Below are 16,576 nucleotides of genomic sequence, written 5' to 3'. Positions count from 1 at the left end.
AACCTACCTAATGCTATGCAAACTTAACTTCAGTACTGTATTGGGACATAGAAATTAAAAAATAGTAGGCAGTTGAGATCCTCCTCTAGAACAGGTAAGATCTGCTTATTTGTTGTTAAAACATTCTGCAGTTCTCCTGCAAAAGTTTTGTATCACAAATGTAGAAATATAAAGACAAATATAAAGAATGAGCATTTTGTACAAGAGCCACAAGAGAGCAAATTTATTATACATCTACAGGGATTCAATAATTTTATTATACACCTACAGAGATTCAATGAGGGTTCATTATAAAGAGATATTTTTGCACTTTTCTGAAAAATTTTTTTGCCTTTTCCAAAAAACCCCATGCAGGATTAAGATCTATATTCTGTATGTTGTAGGCATCTACAGCAGAGACAAATATAAATATTCTAGTTATACAATACTGGATTTCCTACACTAAAAATGTTGTGGGAGCTTTAATCACCACAAAATACTAATTATGAACACTATTTTGAGACATTTACAAATCATAAGTGCTATTTAGTTAATGAGCTTCACACAACATTATTTGGTCTGAAGAGAGTAATTCTTTTTATAAGAAAGAAAACAATTCACAAAAAATCAGGAAAGAATTTAATAATATTGCCTGATCTCTTAGGGGATTAAGTAATATATTCTTACAATGTAAAAATAAGCAATTTAATTATAAATTAAAAATAAGCAATTTAATTATAAACCTTATGAAACTAGAATTCATTTTGTAATTGCATTCACTTACTCTTCAGGTTCAGAAAATATGAAATGCCTTTTATTCTCCGACATACATCAGAGTTCAAGATCAGCCCTGATATAAAGGTGCAATTTTGTTTGCCATCATAAAATATGACTTTACAAAATTCCAGAGCAGAATATCACTCTTATTTCCACAGCTTCAGGTAAGTCTACATATGCACTGATGATCATTGTATAAGGAAAAATCCTATGGTTCTAGGTAAGATTTTACAAAGATCAGCAAAGAAAGAGAACTTGCATTGTCTGGACCCTGTGCTGAACAACGTTGGAAAACCTGTAATTTTGAAATTAGAAGCAGGAAAACAAGTTGTTTCAGTGCTACACCATGTAACTTGATGATTTAGGTTATAAAAGTTAAATTTTCTTGTTTTGCTTCAAATCATTTTTGTTCAATATAAAGTAATATTCCTGAAAGAATATGACTCCCCTCAGTGCCCATCCTTCATATGATTAAGTGCTAAGCCTCAGACAGAATAAATTTAAAGGAACGTACACTACTTCAGTGATACATTATAACAAAAGTTTGCTAGGGAAGTAAGTTACCAGGTTTAGTGCGTGGCTTTTTGGTTCTGGCAGGTGGTCTAGGTTTAGATGTAGAAGGTGGGAGTTTTGCTTCTTTTTTAGGAGCTGAAAGAAATATGCTAGATTATAAGATTATACTTTCCACAGTATCACACAAAAATCACATTCTTCAAGCCTCAAATGAAGCAATGAATGGCTACTGGGAACAAAAACAAAAGGCAAAACCAGATTTCCTATGAAGACTTCTCAAAAGTCTTCTAAGACCTTACCCCAGAAAAATCCCTGCTTGTTTTTCACTGTGAAACTGAGTAGTTAAATTTAAAATATGTGATTGCAGTTTACAATCACATTAGTGATTAGTTCCTCTAATTAAGTTATCAAATTGATTTTTGCAAGATACCTAGAGGGTAAAATGATAATACTGTTCATCCTTTCAAACTCCAGGTGAATTTTAAGCCATGAACTATTGTTGGTTTTCAATCCAGTAGAGAAAGTACAGGTAGGAAGCTGAAAAAACAATGACTCAACAATAAAAAAGGGACTTGCTTTGTATATGTAGTCATTGAATGCTGTTAATAAAATAGATGTAAAGTCATCTAAATGGTAAAAAGTAAGAGCAACCAGTCCTAGAAAATTTTCTTCCCCAAGCATGCGTGGGCTGCAACTGTAAATAACTAATTATGACTGCTAATTTGACATCTAATAATGCTTCACTGAGAGTTCTAGGAATAACATCCAAAAGACTAACCCTGCACTTGGTCTTCTAATTTTATGTTTAATGGATTTTGGATGATTTTCTAAGGATAAAGTGTGTTCATGTAGGAAAACTCCAAAAAAAATGGAAGACAATTCTGATCCCCCAAATTTTACTGTATTACAGAACTAGTCAAACTGTATGAAAAAACCTCGTTTCTTTTTTTCCTAAGTTTAGAAAAAAGAACTTCTGAATGCTTATTTCCTAACTTTTTTCCTCTCTCAGAGAAATTATTTCTAGTAAAAGCTATGAGACAAAGCACCAAAGTAAAACTGTGGCTTGGACTGCAAAGAAGAGTGATCAACAGCTATAGAAACACGTATTACCTAGGGTTGCTTTTGGTTGTTCAAAGGCCTGAGAAGTTTTACGCTCCAAATGTGGTGGTTTATGGGCTAGAAAAGAAAAATTCCAGTGTAATTGAATTAATTGGCAGGTATAGCAACAGTAGTCAGCTTTTGTTTTGTGGTTTGTTTTTTTTTTTTAATCTTAAGAGTGAATAATGAGAAAGAACAGAAGAGAACTTAAGTGTTTTGACTGAAAAATGACTGCAGGCCACAACAAATATCAGAGAATTTTTTATACCAAAAAAAAAAGAAACTTCTAAATGCCAAAATCTTGCTGAAAATCTCAGTCAGTAGTCAATTGTAGAACTCATATAAGACATCAAAGGCTGCTTTTTAATGACCTGTCTGTTTGTAAGATACGAGAACAGAAATATTTTAGACTGTTATTAATGCACATCGTAATACTTATTGGTCCAGTACCTGAATCACTAAAGGAGGCAAAGTCATCTCCCTTAATCCCAAATCAGAAAATGGGGAACACAGAGACCTCTTTTTTTATTAAAAAAAAAAAAAAAGCAAACATTATACAGTGTTCCCATAGTTAAAAAATTATTCGCACACATGTGTATGAAAGTTTCTCCTCCTATTTTGAGAAAGCTCTCTTGTTTCCACTAAAATGGCTTTCCCTTGAGCTCCCTGCAGGAAGACTTATTTATGATATTGGTAGTACTTCACTTTCCATCAACAAACTGCTGTGATTATGAGCAAAGATGCCATCTTTGCTGTGTTTACGTAAAAGTGGGAAATGGGGCCTGGCAACAGAGATTATAGAAGTAATAATCATAGACTATTTACAAGAGTGATACATAAAAAACCCCACAAAACCTGTGTCACTCAGCAAGTTTTTCCCTTCCAGTCCTTTAAAGAGGTTGCAAAACTAGAGTACCTGTGTGTATTTTTTATCACTGAACCCAAATGCATAAAACTTACGTGCTTAAATCTTATTCCTTTTGTTAGTCAACACCAAATGTCTGATTTTATTGTGAAGAAATTCTGCTTAGACTTTTTACTGAATATATCTCTCTTCATACCAACTTGTAAATATGGTGTTCACAATTACCAGGTTTCACATCCTGTACTTCTGAGGTAGGAGATGGTTTCAGTTTAGAAGGAGTAAGTGGTATTTCTTTTGGAGCTGAAAGAGAGAGCTCAGTTTGCAATCAAAAATTGTTTAACATGTTTTCCACAACAAACAGCACATGCCACAGGTTTATACTGAAGAAAAGACAACTTAGTGTGGAATGTCAAAGCCATCCGAAAAATCGGTTTAAAGTGTGCAATGGAGATGATATTGCAGTGCTGTGCATTGATGAGAAACTGATTCCATGTCACCAAAACAAGTAAATTTTCCACAATGAAAGCTCTACATATCAGAGACAAGGACAGCACATGCATGTGCATGGAAGAGAGATAGACAAGACACTAATAAATGGATGATGGTGTTGTTCATGCAAGAGTTTTACTTCTCAGAGAACAGTAAAACGACCCTGAACTGTGTTCTCATAGAAAGCTACATCAAGAAGACTCAATCTGACAGTGGAAGAACAAGACTCTATAACCAGGAAAAAGAATGATTATACACGTGAAATGATATGCTGGAAGAAATGCATTCATGTGGGATGAAGTGCTCAAAACAAATAGTTTTTCACTGGGTGAAAGGAGCAACATTACCTAGTGGTAACCTTGGCCACTGAAAAGGACGAGTTTGAGGTGTGAAAGATTCCAGCATGGATTCACTTGTTGCTGCTGGAAGAAATGGTGACAGTCATAAGAGAGCAAAGAGCTAGTGGAAGAAACTCTTCTTTCATAAGCAAAACCATTTCTTTTTTTCTTTCAAGAACAAGTATGTAAAAAATGCTAATTTACAATGCAGAAGTCCACTCACAATAAGCATGCCTTACCTTGCCAATGGAGCAGTGCTGGTTTAGAGTGGCAGCTAGAGGTTCAAATAGCAACTAAAACTAAAGGCTAATATCACTTTAGATAGCTTGATCCATGTAGTTTAAAGCAACTCATAAAATAAAAAGAACTTCTAACACCATGGTTTTAAGTGTAAAGCACTCAAAAAAAAGCAGAAAAAAACCATCTAAAAACTAAAAAACACTGCAAGACATTGCTGTAAAAAAGACTCTTATTCTATTACTTCAGGGATTTTTCTGTCAAGATTTTGTTAGCGAGTTTTAAGGTTGTAGAATTTGTGTACATATACACACATACAAAACAAGGGTAAAATAAAGTTTAAAGAATGACTAAACAGTAAGAAGTAGTAAGAAAGAAGCTTTCTATGCTGGTTTTAAGCAATATAAAGTATGTAAATGTGGTTACGCATCTAAGAGTAAAACAAGGTCTAAAGAAAAAAAATAATGTTGAGATTCTCCTTAAGCTTTAGGCATTATATTATTATTATATATTATTATTACAATTACTTAAAAAACCCCTAAGATTACTTCATTCAATTGCATCTTAAAATAGCATAAGTTGTCATTTTACATTATGTAAGCATAATGTAAAAAAGGGTACTTTGCCTGTCTACACTGATGTTCATGAGTCAAGAGGAAGACAAGTCAGGCAGATGACCAAAATATCCAGGATAAATAGGATTTCCAAAATTGCAATACACTGGAAATGGTTTAACTGTAAATCTAGTGGACTACTATTACCCATAGTTGTTGTTAGCACATGAGGTATTCTGGGAAGCGGAGGCACAGATTTTTCCAGGTCAGCTGGACTTGTAACTGCAGAGAAATGCAAATAACCTTGAGAGATAGATTCACATTGGTGTAGAAATAGGGATGGAGGTGAGCTCAGAAAAAGTAGGATTGCTTCACGTTGCTTTGCAAGATGCCAATACTGCTACAGTACAGTTTCACAGGATTCACAAATTGAAAAGAAATTAATAAAACCTTAAAGTTTTGGAAGAGTCACAGGCACCTAATAGATACAACGTGGTAGAAACTGCAGTCCCTGTAAAACCAGACGTATCAACAGGGGTCAAGTGATCTGTGTACCTTAACTTCACTTGCACCTGTAGAAAGAGAGGTACATGAAATACCCACTAATATGAATTTCCACAGCCAGGCATTTCTATTGCCAGCACTTTGCACGTCTCAGTTTAACAGATGCCAGTATTTTGAGGTATTGGTTTTAATATGCGACACATTCTGTAATTTCTCATTTAAATTGTGATATTTTATATAATTGACCTAACATAAATTAACACAACTTCTGTGACATAGTGAAGAGCCAGAAGGTGTGGCAGAAAATTCAAAACAATAATATTGAAGTATTTACTGCCAGATTTGGAATAGCTTTCCTTCTTGTCATTCACACATTCCTATCTTGGCTATGAATGCAAATTTCATCTTGGATATCTATGACCCCAGTAAGAAGAAATACGAGGTGAAATGAGAACATAACATGAAAAAAATACTTAGCAGTGCAGAAGAACTGCAAAATAATTTGCATGGTAAAACGAAAAAAAATTGCCTAGGGTTAAATGTCCTAATCAAGAATATTCCTTCATAATTGATAATGACTCAATCTAGCTAGTAGTCCTTATAGCTAACATATTAAAATCACCCAAAACAATATTGATTCCTTGTTTATTTGTTGTTTTATTCATTTGATCCTGTCACAGAATGTCATTCTATAGTAACAGAGTCTAACCACAAAACACTGCAGACAAAATTACTTTTCAGAAACTCACAATTCACCAAGAAGTCAGGGCACAGAGCCTGCAACTGAAATGTCCTTGACAAAAAAACAAATCCTAAGCTATGGAAGTACCATAAACACAGTACACCCATTTCTATTTTTGATATTTCTGCCCATGCAGATATTTGGGACAGGAAAGTAATATAAAGAGAGTCCAGTGAAGCTGAAACAAAAATTATTTTTGGCATCATCTAAAACTACAGATTGAACAGGTTTCAACACATTACTAAGGAACTAAGAACTTCAGACAGTAGAAAAAATCTGAAATGCACATGGAATGGATTTTCTAATGTGAATGAGTGGTAAAGATGCTCTGCTGATGCAAATGATGAAGAAGCTATTGCAAGAAATATGAAGAAATATTCAAAGACATCAGACAGTCTGATAGAAAAATATGAAAAGAGAACATGAACATTAACTAAAAAAAGATACAAAGACAAAAAAAAAGACTTTGCTATAACTTGCAGAGTAAGATGTTATTAAGTGGGAAAACGTCAGTAAAAAATAGTGATAACAGAGATGTACAGTTTTCAATACAAAGAAAGCATTTTCTTGCAAAAGAGAAGGTGGAAAGATTCTGAAAGAAGTAATACAGGCAGGAAGTGCAGCATCACTGGAAAATACCCTGGCACTCAGGGTTGGGCACTCAGCTAACAAAAAAGAAAAGATTATTCCAGTGCCACAAAAGCACACTTCAGAATCAGTTTCCAAAATTTATACCATTGCACCAAGAATCATGGTCAGCACATGTGGCTGCTGTGGATTCAACTGCATCTAAATGGGAAACATATGTTAGAATCGTTAATTACTCTTTTAAATAGCAATCAGCTTCAGGTCTGCAGGCTTACCAGCCTGCTGGCATAATGCTGTTGTTACCTCATGGGGCCAAGAATACTGCCAGGCCACAGGACTGGCCTTGTACAACTGACAGTGGGATGAAAAGTATCCACAAACATCTCCACACACTCTTGCTAAGTGTCATATCCAGTGCCTTAAGTAAATACGGAATTTTGTGTATGAACATTTCACCTCCACACTTATGCTTCACCCCAGTGTAGGCTCAAGAGAAGTAAAAGTTCAGCTATCAGCAAAACAGGATCTCTTGGGAGAATTCCTGCCTGGCATTGTTACCAGATCTGCAAGAAACTTTGGAACCAGATAAGGTTGGCAGCTCAGCCAGGCCACAGAGGCTGTCGGTGTTTTCAGCCTTGTAGACACGTGTTGTGATTCACCAAAAGCTGCAAAGAAGCATTGTTCTTAAACTCCTAATATGACCTCAAAAGCAGCAAGAGAGCAGAGCATTCCCACTCCCAGGTGATGACAAGGGAAAGGTGTGGGCAGATGACATTCAGCCGCCTTGGAAGTCAGTGGTGAAGAAACCAAGAGCTGCAGCAACATCTGGACCAGGCAACCCTGGTGGGCAGCTGAGCTGCAGTGCTGTCCTCTTGTGCCAGCCTGGATGGAATTGGCCTCCTAAGGATGCAGTTGTGGTCCAATGTCTCAGAGAAAGGAAGGCCCACAAGCAAACCACAAAAAAAACAAGGGAGTGGAAGCTGAAGGCAAGGTGCAATAATTCATTCTCTATGCAAGCTCTCACACAGCCCCTGCAGAAAGAGTTTGTCAGCAATGGAATAAGCATGGGGTCACACAACAGAACTGCAGAACAGGAAGTGTACTGAGTGCTTTGGCAAGCCAAGCTGCAGCAACAAGTGTGCTTACTCTCCATGGAAGATGATGAGGATGCTGAGTGGTTTGGGGTGGGAGGTGTGATGGGGAATGAGAGAGAAAGGAGAAAATGAAAACAGGTGATTATGGTTTTTTTGGTTTTTTTTTGGTAGTTACCCATCACAGTTTGCTGGGTTGTCAGGGTGGAAGGAGTGGTGGACTTCAGCCTTGGTCTTCGAGTAGCTAAGATCAAACACAAAAACCACCTTCAGGTCCTCGGACAGGCTGTTGGTGCATGGGTGGTATCAAGACAGAGCTACAAACAAGGAGAGGAGGCCCTGCCTGGGGCAGGTTGCCATGGCACAGCATCACTGCCCTTAGCAGCAGGATGCTGTCTTTAAACAGGCACAGGGAGCCCAAGGGAACAGAGTCCCCCTACAGATGGAAGCCCAGAAAAAGCAGCAGCAAGCCTACAAATGGAACAGTTTCTTAGAAGGAGCCATAACTGCAGCATGGATCCACTTTTTCAGACATCAAAACATCCAAACAGGCTCCTGGCTGCAGAGAAAAGCACAGCCAAAGGAAGTAACATAGGAAGGGAACCACTGGCTCTTTACCCATCACAGTCCTGGTAGTTTCTGGTGAAGCAGACAAGGTGCATTCCAGTCTCTGAGACTGTAGCAAGTCTCTGGCTTGCCACAATCAGACATGGAAATGATCTTGAGATATTCCCACAGCCTTGTCAAAGCAGTATGAGCAGCACTTGTTCACAGCCTCCCACACTGTCTTGTGTCTGTGATCAAATCAGCAAGAAGCCATCCTGCTGTGGTGGCAACTAACACAATAATCTTAGAAATTCAGAAGCTAAAGGGCTACTCTGCAATTTTTGAGCAGAAAAATGGCTGAATGACTGCTTCATTAAAGCACTTTCAGTATGGCAAGTGTGTTTGCAAGGCAAAGTGCATTAACAAATGAAGGTATTGCTCAAAGCAGACTGAAAATTATTTCAAGGGATGGAGGGGAAAATAAAAAAATGAAAAGATTATATTTACCCTTCCTTGGTCTTTGGCTAGCAGGGTAAGGAGAAGTAGATTTCGGCTTTGGTCTCTGAGTGACTAAGATTAAACCAGAGAACTGTCTTCAGACTTTAAAGGCAAACATTTTTTTTTCCAAAGCAGTGTCAGTACAGAGTTTTAAATTATTGAAACCTATATTAAATGCAGGTTTTTTAAACGAATAGTTGCATGTTATATTTTTATTCAATTTTAAAATTTAGGATGGCCTAGCTAAATCAATGTAGAATACGAAGAGTTAAGCTTTTAGCTTACTGGGTCTACAAAGCAGAAAATTACAAAGAGGCACTGAGGAGCTTAAAAATTAAGTATCTACTTTTTTATCATTTATATAGATGACTGTCAACCTTTAAAAAAAGAAAGTAAAAATAATGTTTTTCATATTTAAGCATTGCCAAAATTATCTAAATGATGTTGGAATTGCTGTTTACCCATCACTGTCCTCGTGGTTTCCAGAGAAGGAACAGCTGTGGGCTCCAGGACTGGTCTTGGGGGAGCTAAGATCAGAGATGAAAACTATCTTGAGATATAATGGCATTCTCTTTATGCATATGAAAGCATCACTTTAATCATATACAAAGAAATCAGTATTTAACGTGTGGTTTCTCTGACATAATTTATCTTTCAGATAAATCCTACATCCATTTTTTTGTCACTCTGTATGACCAACCCACCCAGCGACTGCCCAAGTCGATCTGTCAGATCCTAAAATCCATTTCCTAGCATTAACCAAATAGTTTCAGATTAGAAAGTGAGAACAACAAATGAATAACTTGTATTTAATTTGAAAAAAAAAAAAAAAAGAACAGTAGTTTCTCTTCAGAAAAAATGCATACACGTTAACTTAATAAAAAATTCCATCAATAACTGAACCAACTGCTAGAAGAAAAATATTTTGTGCTTTCTTAACTGGAATCTATAAGAATATCTAATGGAAAAGCATCTCCTTAATTTACAGGAGTAAGTTGTCAATGTGATGGGGTTGAAAGTACTTCAGACAGAATCTCATATCTACACTTTTAGAAAAGCACGAGCTAAAATGAGAGTCACTTTTTTCCCCAGAAATTCATGGAGATACACAAATTACAACAATGAAATTAAAAGATCATTATAAAAATCTCTTTACTTCAATAAGATTGCATTATTTTAAAAAAAGAGAGAGTTTGATAAAAGCATAGAGCAAATTCTTAACACAAGCAGAAGGTAGGTCAAATAGGAGATACCTCAGAAAACGGAAAATTAAAAATTCTGAAACCGCCGTCGCACTTGGAAGAACACGTGATAGAAAAAGTGGAAGAGCAAAAATTTGATGGACTGACGGGGAGAAAAATTCAAACATTGAATGTTTTTTTAAAGAATCCTGTTAGATTCCTGCAGCCTAAGAAAACAAATCCTTTGCAAATGCAATAAAAGGCTGTAGAGTTGATTGACAGTGGTATGGAGTGGAAAAGTTTCAGAAATTTCTCCCTTTCAGTGATCCATTTTACTACACATTTCTCTGTGGCTCTGGGCTATTTACTGTTGTCTCTGTCTTCATTCTGTTTGCTGAAAAATGGGAATAAGAACAGCTCTACAAATCTGTTTTCAGAACTACCTAGGCAGTGTTTGCACCTTTACTGGAACTGAGTTGAAGAACAGTTAAACACTGCCAGTAAGATAGCAAATATAAAACGTATTACCTACTCATTACTATGAAAGGTTGCACTATAGAACATTTACAAATATATAAGGATCTGCAGTAGAAGACAAATTTTCGAGTATACCAGAAGAAAAAGACCAATTTTCCTCTGTTCAGCATTAGGTTTGTCCTGTAGAGGAAGGAAAATACTAACGACAGGCTTGACACTTTAGGCTACACGCAGAAGGCTGTTGAACCTTTTATCTCCTCAAATAAACATGTCTAGAAGAATAAAAGAAATAGATCTAGACTACCAACTCATGAGCTGTTAAAATAACCCCTGAGCGTGGGTCTGCAATGCTTACTGTGCCATCTTTCATCTCCCTTAAGAAGCCCCTTTCATGAAAAATATACTTGAATATTGTACCCCACTGCAATATATACAACTTGATCAGCTTTTCAGTAGTTTTAAAACCATGAATAACATAAACAATCAACAGAAAAGAAATCTCCAAGGAAAGTTCCCTGGACACCTCACACACACACCCTAGGAATGTAACTCACCAGGAAGATGTCTTACGTACCAAAACACACAAAACTTCACTAGAGCAATTACAAAGTAAATATAAAGCTAAAAAAGCATTTAAGCAATACAGTACTTAGCTGTATCAGGATATTCTGCACATAATGGCAAAGATAAAGTTTAATTGCCAGCCTAATGGTATTTCACAGGTACGGAAGTGCCTATAGCAGTGTACTGTAAATTTCTATTACATTAAGTAATACATAACTGGTCAATAGCAATTAAGGGTAATAGTGGCAATTAGTATGAAGAAAGCAAACTAGTAATTAAAAAAAACACACTGCAAACCATAATCCAGCACTGTAAGCATCCCATACATTGCCTTAAATAAAATTAAAACCCAATGCAGAATTTTTATCTGCATTGTTATCCCCAATGGAAAATTAAACCAATATTTCACCATAAGCCCAGCGGGAACTCTTCTGGTAATTCCTCACTGTCAAGAGAATTCAGTTGCAAGAAATGTCAGTAACAGATTGGATTGATGGTATTTCCAGAACTCCAGATGCTTTAGACATAGAATTGTGAAACTATCTGTGTTTCATTAAGAGCTGAAAAGAAAATCTGGATTTAAAATGATAGGAAATCTTGCTGTTGGTGGCATAGCACAACACACTACCCAGCACAAATTGTGTTGTTCAAGATGTAGCCACAAACACAAGCAAGATACTGAGTGCTTAAAAGTCACCTCTGTATTATGTAAATAAAGAGGAAGATATAGAGCCCAATGTAGTAGCAACAGGACCCAATATCTGATGCTAGACAGAACTCCTAAGAATCTTCTTCTTTTACACTTTCTGGAGTTTAAATTACACCAATCGGAAAATGAAATTGCTAGAGGCTGGTGCAAAAGACCAAGACTTTAGCACTTGGTCCAAGTGCTTTAGCACTTGGTCCAAGCACTTGGCACTTTGTACCAAGTATGCTTTGTAGCTGCTTCTGAATAACTGATTAGTATAAAACAGTTCTTTAACAGAAGACTTGCCACTTAGGATTAGAAGCAAACATACCAAGGTGTTCACAGCAGATTTTCACAGGTGAAAACTAAAATGGATTCCCACATTGCTTACTTATCACTGTGTGTCAGTTTCCAAAAAGGATGAAATATAGACTTCAAGACTAGTCTCTGTGTAGCTAAATCAGCTGTGTAAGTCATGTTGAAAAAGGCAGTCTCTACACAAATTGTAACACCAGTTTTAAAGGGAGAAATTAAGTCTGGGTTGAAAGTATTGTTCATTACCTGAAATATAATAAACATTACCATAAAACATAATAAATGTGAAGTAATTAATCAGCCTTCAAGAAAAGAGGAAGACTTCAAACAGGCTTGCAGAACCTTGGCAAGCACATATTTGCTAAGAACAACTAATAAACAAGCAATCAGCTAAGCATAGTTTTTTTTTAAGAGACCATTAGGGTCACTAAGAGATCCACATGCAGGTTAATAACATGCTAACAAGTATTTCACTGCAGTCCTCATTGTGTGGCTGGGCTTTCTCACTTCCTTTAGTTGAAAGATCATTCTATTGTTTCTCTCTCCCTTTCTCCTCTACCCAGCATGCACATGCAAAACTAAAACCAAATTCCTTAGGCTATTTCAAGGCTGTCCTTTAAATACAAACAACTGTGCATGATAATGGTTCTCATCTCATACCCAGCCTATGCTTACAATATATTAATTAGACATCAGCACATTTAATTACATTTTCAACACTTTGTAATCCAGGACTTATCTTTGCATCAAAATGTTTATGTTGAATTTCAATCCAGATCAGACATTATTCTCCACAACATTGTGTTGGGAAATTCATCTCTCTGATTTGAAAAGAGTGCAGTATAACTTTCTTTATATAGATTTGAACTTGGATGTGCTTATATTTATATGTCTATAAAATAGTCATTAATGAAATTTCCTATTAAGACACTTGATCTTAAACTATTCCTCAGTATGGAAGATGCATTGATGATAAATACTAGTAGCTCTGAATAATAAATCCATAAAACTTAACTCATCTCCATTTCTTGATTTCAAGAGTTTTTAGTTGGAATCTACAAGCTTTGCCATTAAATTGCAATTACAGACAGTTGGACAGCTACTAAAAATTTCCTGACAAATATCCTTTTAGTCTACTTTTTACTGCAAGGGAGTTCTGGCAACAACAAGGAATAGACTTTGGATGGAATTGTCATTATTGAAAGGAAATTAAATATTTCTTTATGCAGGGGCGGTAAAAAAAGCAGAAGCTTGAGCACTGCTAAAACTGCATTTGTTCAGTGCCATTTTGTAAGGAAGTAGAAGAATCATAAAGAATAAAAGCTGAAATAAAAGAGCAGAAAAACAATAAACTTTATATTATTAGAGATTAATAATTGTAAATTATTTAAGTGTCGACAAAATACCATAAATCAATCACTTTAACTTTACTGAAGTCTGGTATGACAGGCTTCAAAGGTGTTTGAAAGCATCACATTAACTGTGGAAGTACCAGATGAAGAGCATTTTGTTGCAAGATTTCTTTAATTATAATGTGCACTTTAGTTTAAAATGTACTCAAGCAACACAGCAATATCTGTGATAAACTTACGTATTCGTTGCTATTGAACCTGTAATTTCTATGGGACTTACTCAACATTTTCAACCACTAGAACAGTTCCATTCAGGGATTTAGACAAAACTTTTACCCATCTTCAGCACTGAAACTTAGAAAGAGAACACTACACTAAGACATGCTAAGCCTATTATCATTAAGCACAGCAATACAGTTGTAAATATATTAGGAATGTAGACCAAAATCATAAGACAGTATTTACAGTTTTAAAGCATCATAAAAAAAAAATCTAGGTTGGTCTGGTATTTGAGACAGCAAATAAATTTTGCCAGTTGTGTAGTTATGCTGATTCTTGTTAAATTTAACTACCAATATACCAAGAAGTATGATGAAATCTCTGTGAGGATTTCTATTTAAAATCACATTACCGTGTAGAGTTGATGGCATTTCTTGGATGCCAGATGTTTCAGATCTTGAAGAAATGTGCTGCTTTTCATCAACAGCTGAAAGAAAATATGGACTTCAAATGAGAAGTGACTTCAGAGCCACAGTATTTGGACAGCAGTTGTTGGGCAGTTTAGGACAACACTGATGTGAGATGAAGCAAGATGGAAGCAGCTTTAAAGATCAGCTGTGAAATGAAGTGTTATGTAAACACTGACACTGGTGTGAAATAAAATAGGTTTGATTCTGATGTCTCATGCCAGGCAGAATTCTTCTCACTGGTTTTTTTTTTTCTCTCTTTTTTTTTAAAAGTGTTTTTTCAAAGAAAAATCACAACTACCAGAAAAAAAAATAAAGTCAACATACGTTAGTAGAGTTGTTTCTGTAGACTGTTATTTAGTCAGTGCTATACTTTATTTTTCAGATTTGATTATGCAGAAATGGCTAAGGGAGGAAAAATGAGGTGGAAAAAAAAAAAAAAGCCTTGCATCAAGTAGTCTTCAAAGCAATGTGTGTGCATGATCTTAGCACTGTCCACAGCCAATTGAAGTGATGTCAAGGGATGGAAAAGCTCATGGATTTATATGGTATTTACCTATCACGCTTCCTTGGGTGTCCATTGAGGTAGGGGATGTGAATTTTATACCTGGCACCTGGGTAGCTAAGACAAATATGAAAACAGCCTTGAAACAATCAGTAAGAACAGTCTTTTGGTAAGGTGATCTTTGGCCCTTTATTAGCAAGTCTGAAAGGTCTACACTTTTTTTTTAGATTTCTTGTATACACACTTTTAATTAACATTCACAGTAGCTTACTCTATTCTTTGTCTTGTGAGGTTATTTTTGGGAGATACATAACATCTCATTTTAAGGCATTTACTACAAGGCCAGTTTTTTTCATCTATCTTAAATTCTATCCAACAGCAACAGCTGACAGCAAGCCCCTTTTACTGTGCTGATAAATTTGGATAATAATAATTTGGATCAGATAAGAGTTAAATAAGAAGCTGGAAACACCTAATGTTCTTTTGATACAGCATGACTCCACATTAAAAAATAAGCTTTAAGTGAGGAATCAGGGATAATTCAATCTAAAAACATCATTTTATGCACACAAGTTGGAAAATATATACGTGGAAAAAACCATGTATCTGACCTCTTAAAGAAAAACCAGGGTAAATTAACAGCTCAGGTTACAAGAAGCATTGTTTTTCCTGCACACAAAATCTCACTACCAAACAGGAAAGTTAGAAGCATTATCATTTAGCTTATCAATACACCTGATGCAACATGGGATAAAAAAATAAATCCAGCTAGCCTGCATTTTTAAATTAATGTGGGAATGATTCACTGAGTAACAGAAGTATGTGGTATCTACCTAAAGCAGTATCACAGAATCAGTGAAATGCAGTATAATTGAGGTTGGCAGGGGAATCCAGTATGCTAGAAGTTGAAAAAAAGGTCCATCCAATGAACATTCAAAGGGGAAACAAAGTTAGACAGCCATGAAGCTGTATAAAATTTTCAGCTTTTGAAAGAAAGAAACCATTCCATTCGCAGGCAGAAAAAAATGTCAGAATCATGAATATTAACCTAATCCCACTATATACATTTTCTGTAAAATATGAACTGCTGAAAGGCTTTACCATTTATCTGAATATCTGATCTAAAAGAAGTTGAAGAGTAAGTTTTCACAACCAGAAGCCAATAAGAGAAAATATACTGGTGCTTGTCTCAGTAATTATCATATTATATATCAAGAAAATATTGTAACAATTAACCCAGTTACACTTTATTTGAGTCAAATATAACAAGCTTTAAAGGTATTTGAACAGTTAGTGTTAAAAAAAAGAAAAAAAAAAAAAATCATGTTCAGCTTGAGCCTGTCAAATAACCCTATCATAAGTTTTTCTCCAACCATAATTTGGAAAGAAAATATTTTAGGGAAGTTACTTCACAAAAATAGAGTACTATGAGTGGCAAAATATTGCTATTTATTTATTTAGAATATCTATCAACTTGTGGCTGTATAATTACTTGTGTAATTATACTGATTTCAAAGAATCAGGCAGGATAAACATCAGTGTAAATCAGGGATTGCTGTATGAGTAAATCAATATTCAACCAAAGAACTAATGAACAATAATAATCTGAGTTACTTTTGTCCTTAAAACTTCCAGAAAAATTATGTAATATATTTTTAAAAAAGGAAAAAAAGAGAAAAAAAAAAAAGAAAAAGAGAAAAAAAAAGAAAGAGAAAATAAAAAGAAAAGAAAAAATGAAGGAAAAGAAAATTAAATAAAAGAAGAAAAGAAAAAAAAAAGAAAAAGAAAAATAGAAGAGAAAGGGAAAAAAAAAAAAAAAAGAAAAGAAAAAAAAAGGTAGCTGCAGCTGTGTTATTATAATCATAAAAGCCTACTATTGAATGTTGTTATCCCAAATGGAGAAATATACCACCTTCTTCCTGTCATAATATTAACTCCAAAATAAAGAAATGTAAGAAAATTAGAAATGTAAGAAATGAGAATTATCAT

General features: G+C 35.2%; 1 protein-coding gene across 1 annotated transcript in view; it reads right to left on the bottom strand.

Moving 5' to 3' along the window:
* ABI3BP (ABI family member 3 binding protein) overlaps positions 1-16,576 on the bottom strand; it is a 145,320-nt gene that overhangs the window by 59,383 nt on the left and 69,361 nt on the right. The window contains exons 20-29 of the mRNA XM_071758351.1: positions 14,639-14,704; positions 14,028-14,102; positions 9,281-9,346; positions 8,829-8,891; positions 7,954-8,019; positions 5,058-5,132; positions 4,069-4,143; positions 3,458-3,532; positions 2,380-2,445; positions 1,321-1,404 (exon numbers count right to left, since the gene is read on the bottom strand). Coding sequence (XP_071614452.1) covers positions 1,321-1,404; positions 2,380-2,445; positions 3,458-3,532; positions 4,069-4,143; positions 5,058-5,132; positions 7,954-8,019; positions 8,829-8,891; positions 9,281-9,346; positions 14,028-14,102; positions 14,639-14,704 — 711 coding nt within the window. The remainder of the gene's footprint in view (positions 1-1,320; positions 1,405-2,379; positions 2,446-3,457; positions 3,533-4,068; positions 4,144-5,057; positions 5,133-7,953; positions 8,020-8,828; positions 8,892-9,280; positions 9,347-14,027; positions 14,103-14,638; positions 14,705-16,576) is intronic.

Source organism: Heliangelus exortis, chromosome 1, assembly GCF_036169615.1.
Source record: "Heliangelus exortis chromosome 1, bHelExo1.hap1, whole genome shotgun sequence".
In the NCBI taxonomy this organism is placed as follows: Eukaryota; Metazoa; Chordata; class Aves; order Apodiformes; family Trochilidae; genus Heliangelus; species Heliangelus exortis.
The sequence above is the reverse complement of the archived record's forward strand: the minus strand, read 5'-3'. Positions and strand labels throughout refer to the sequence as shown.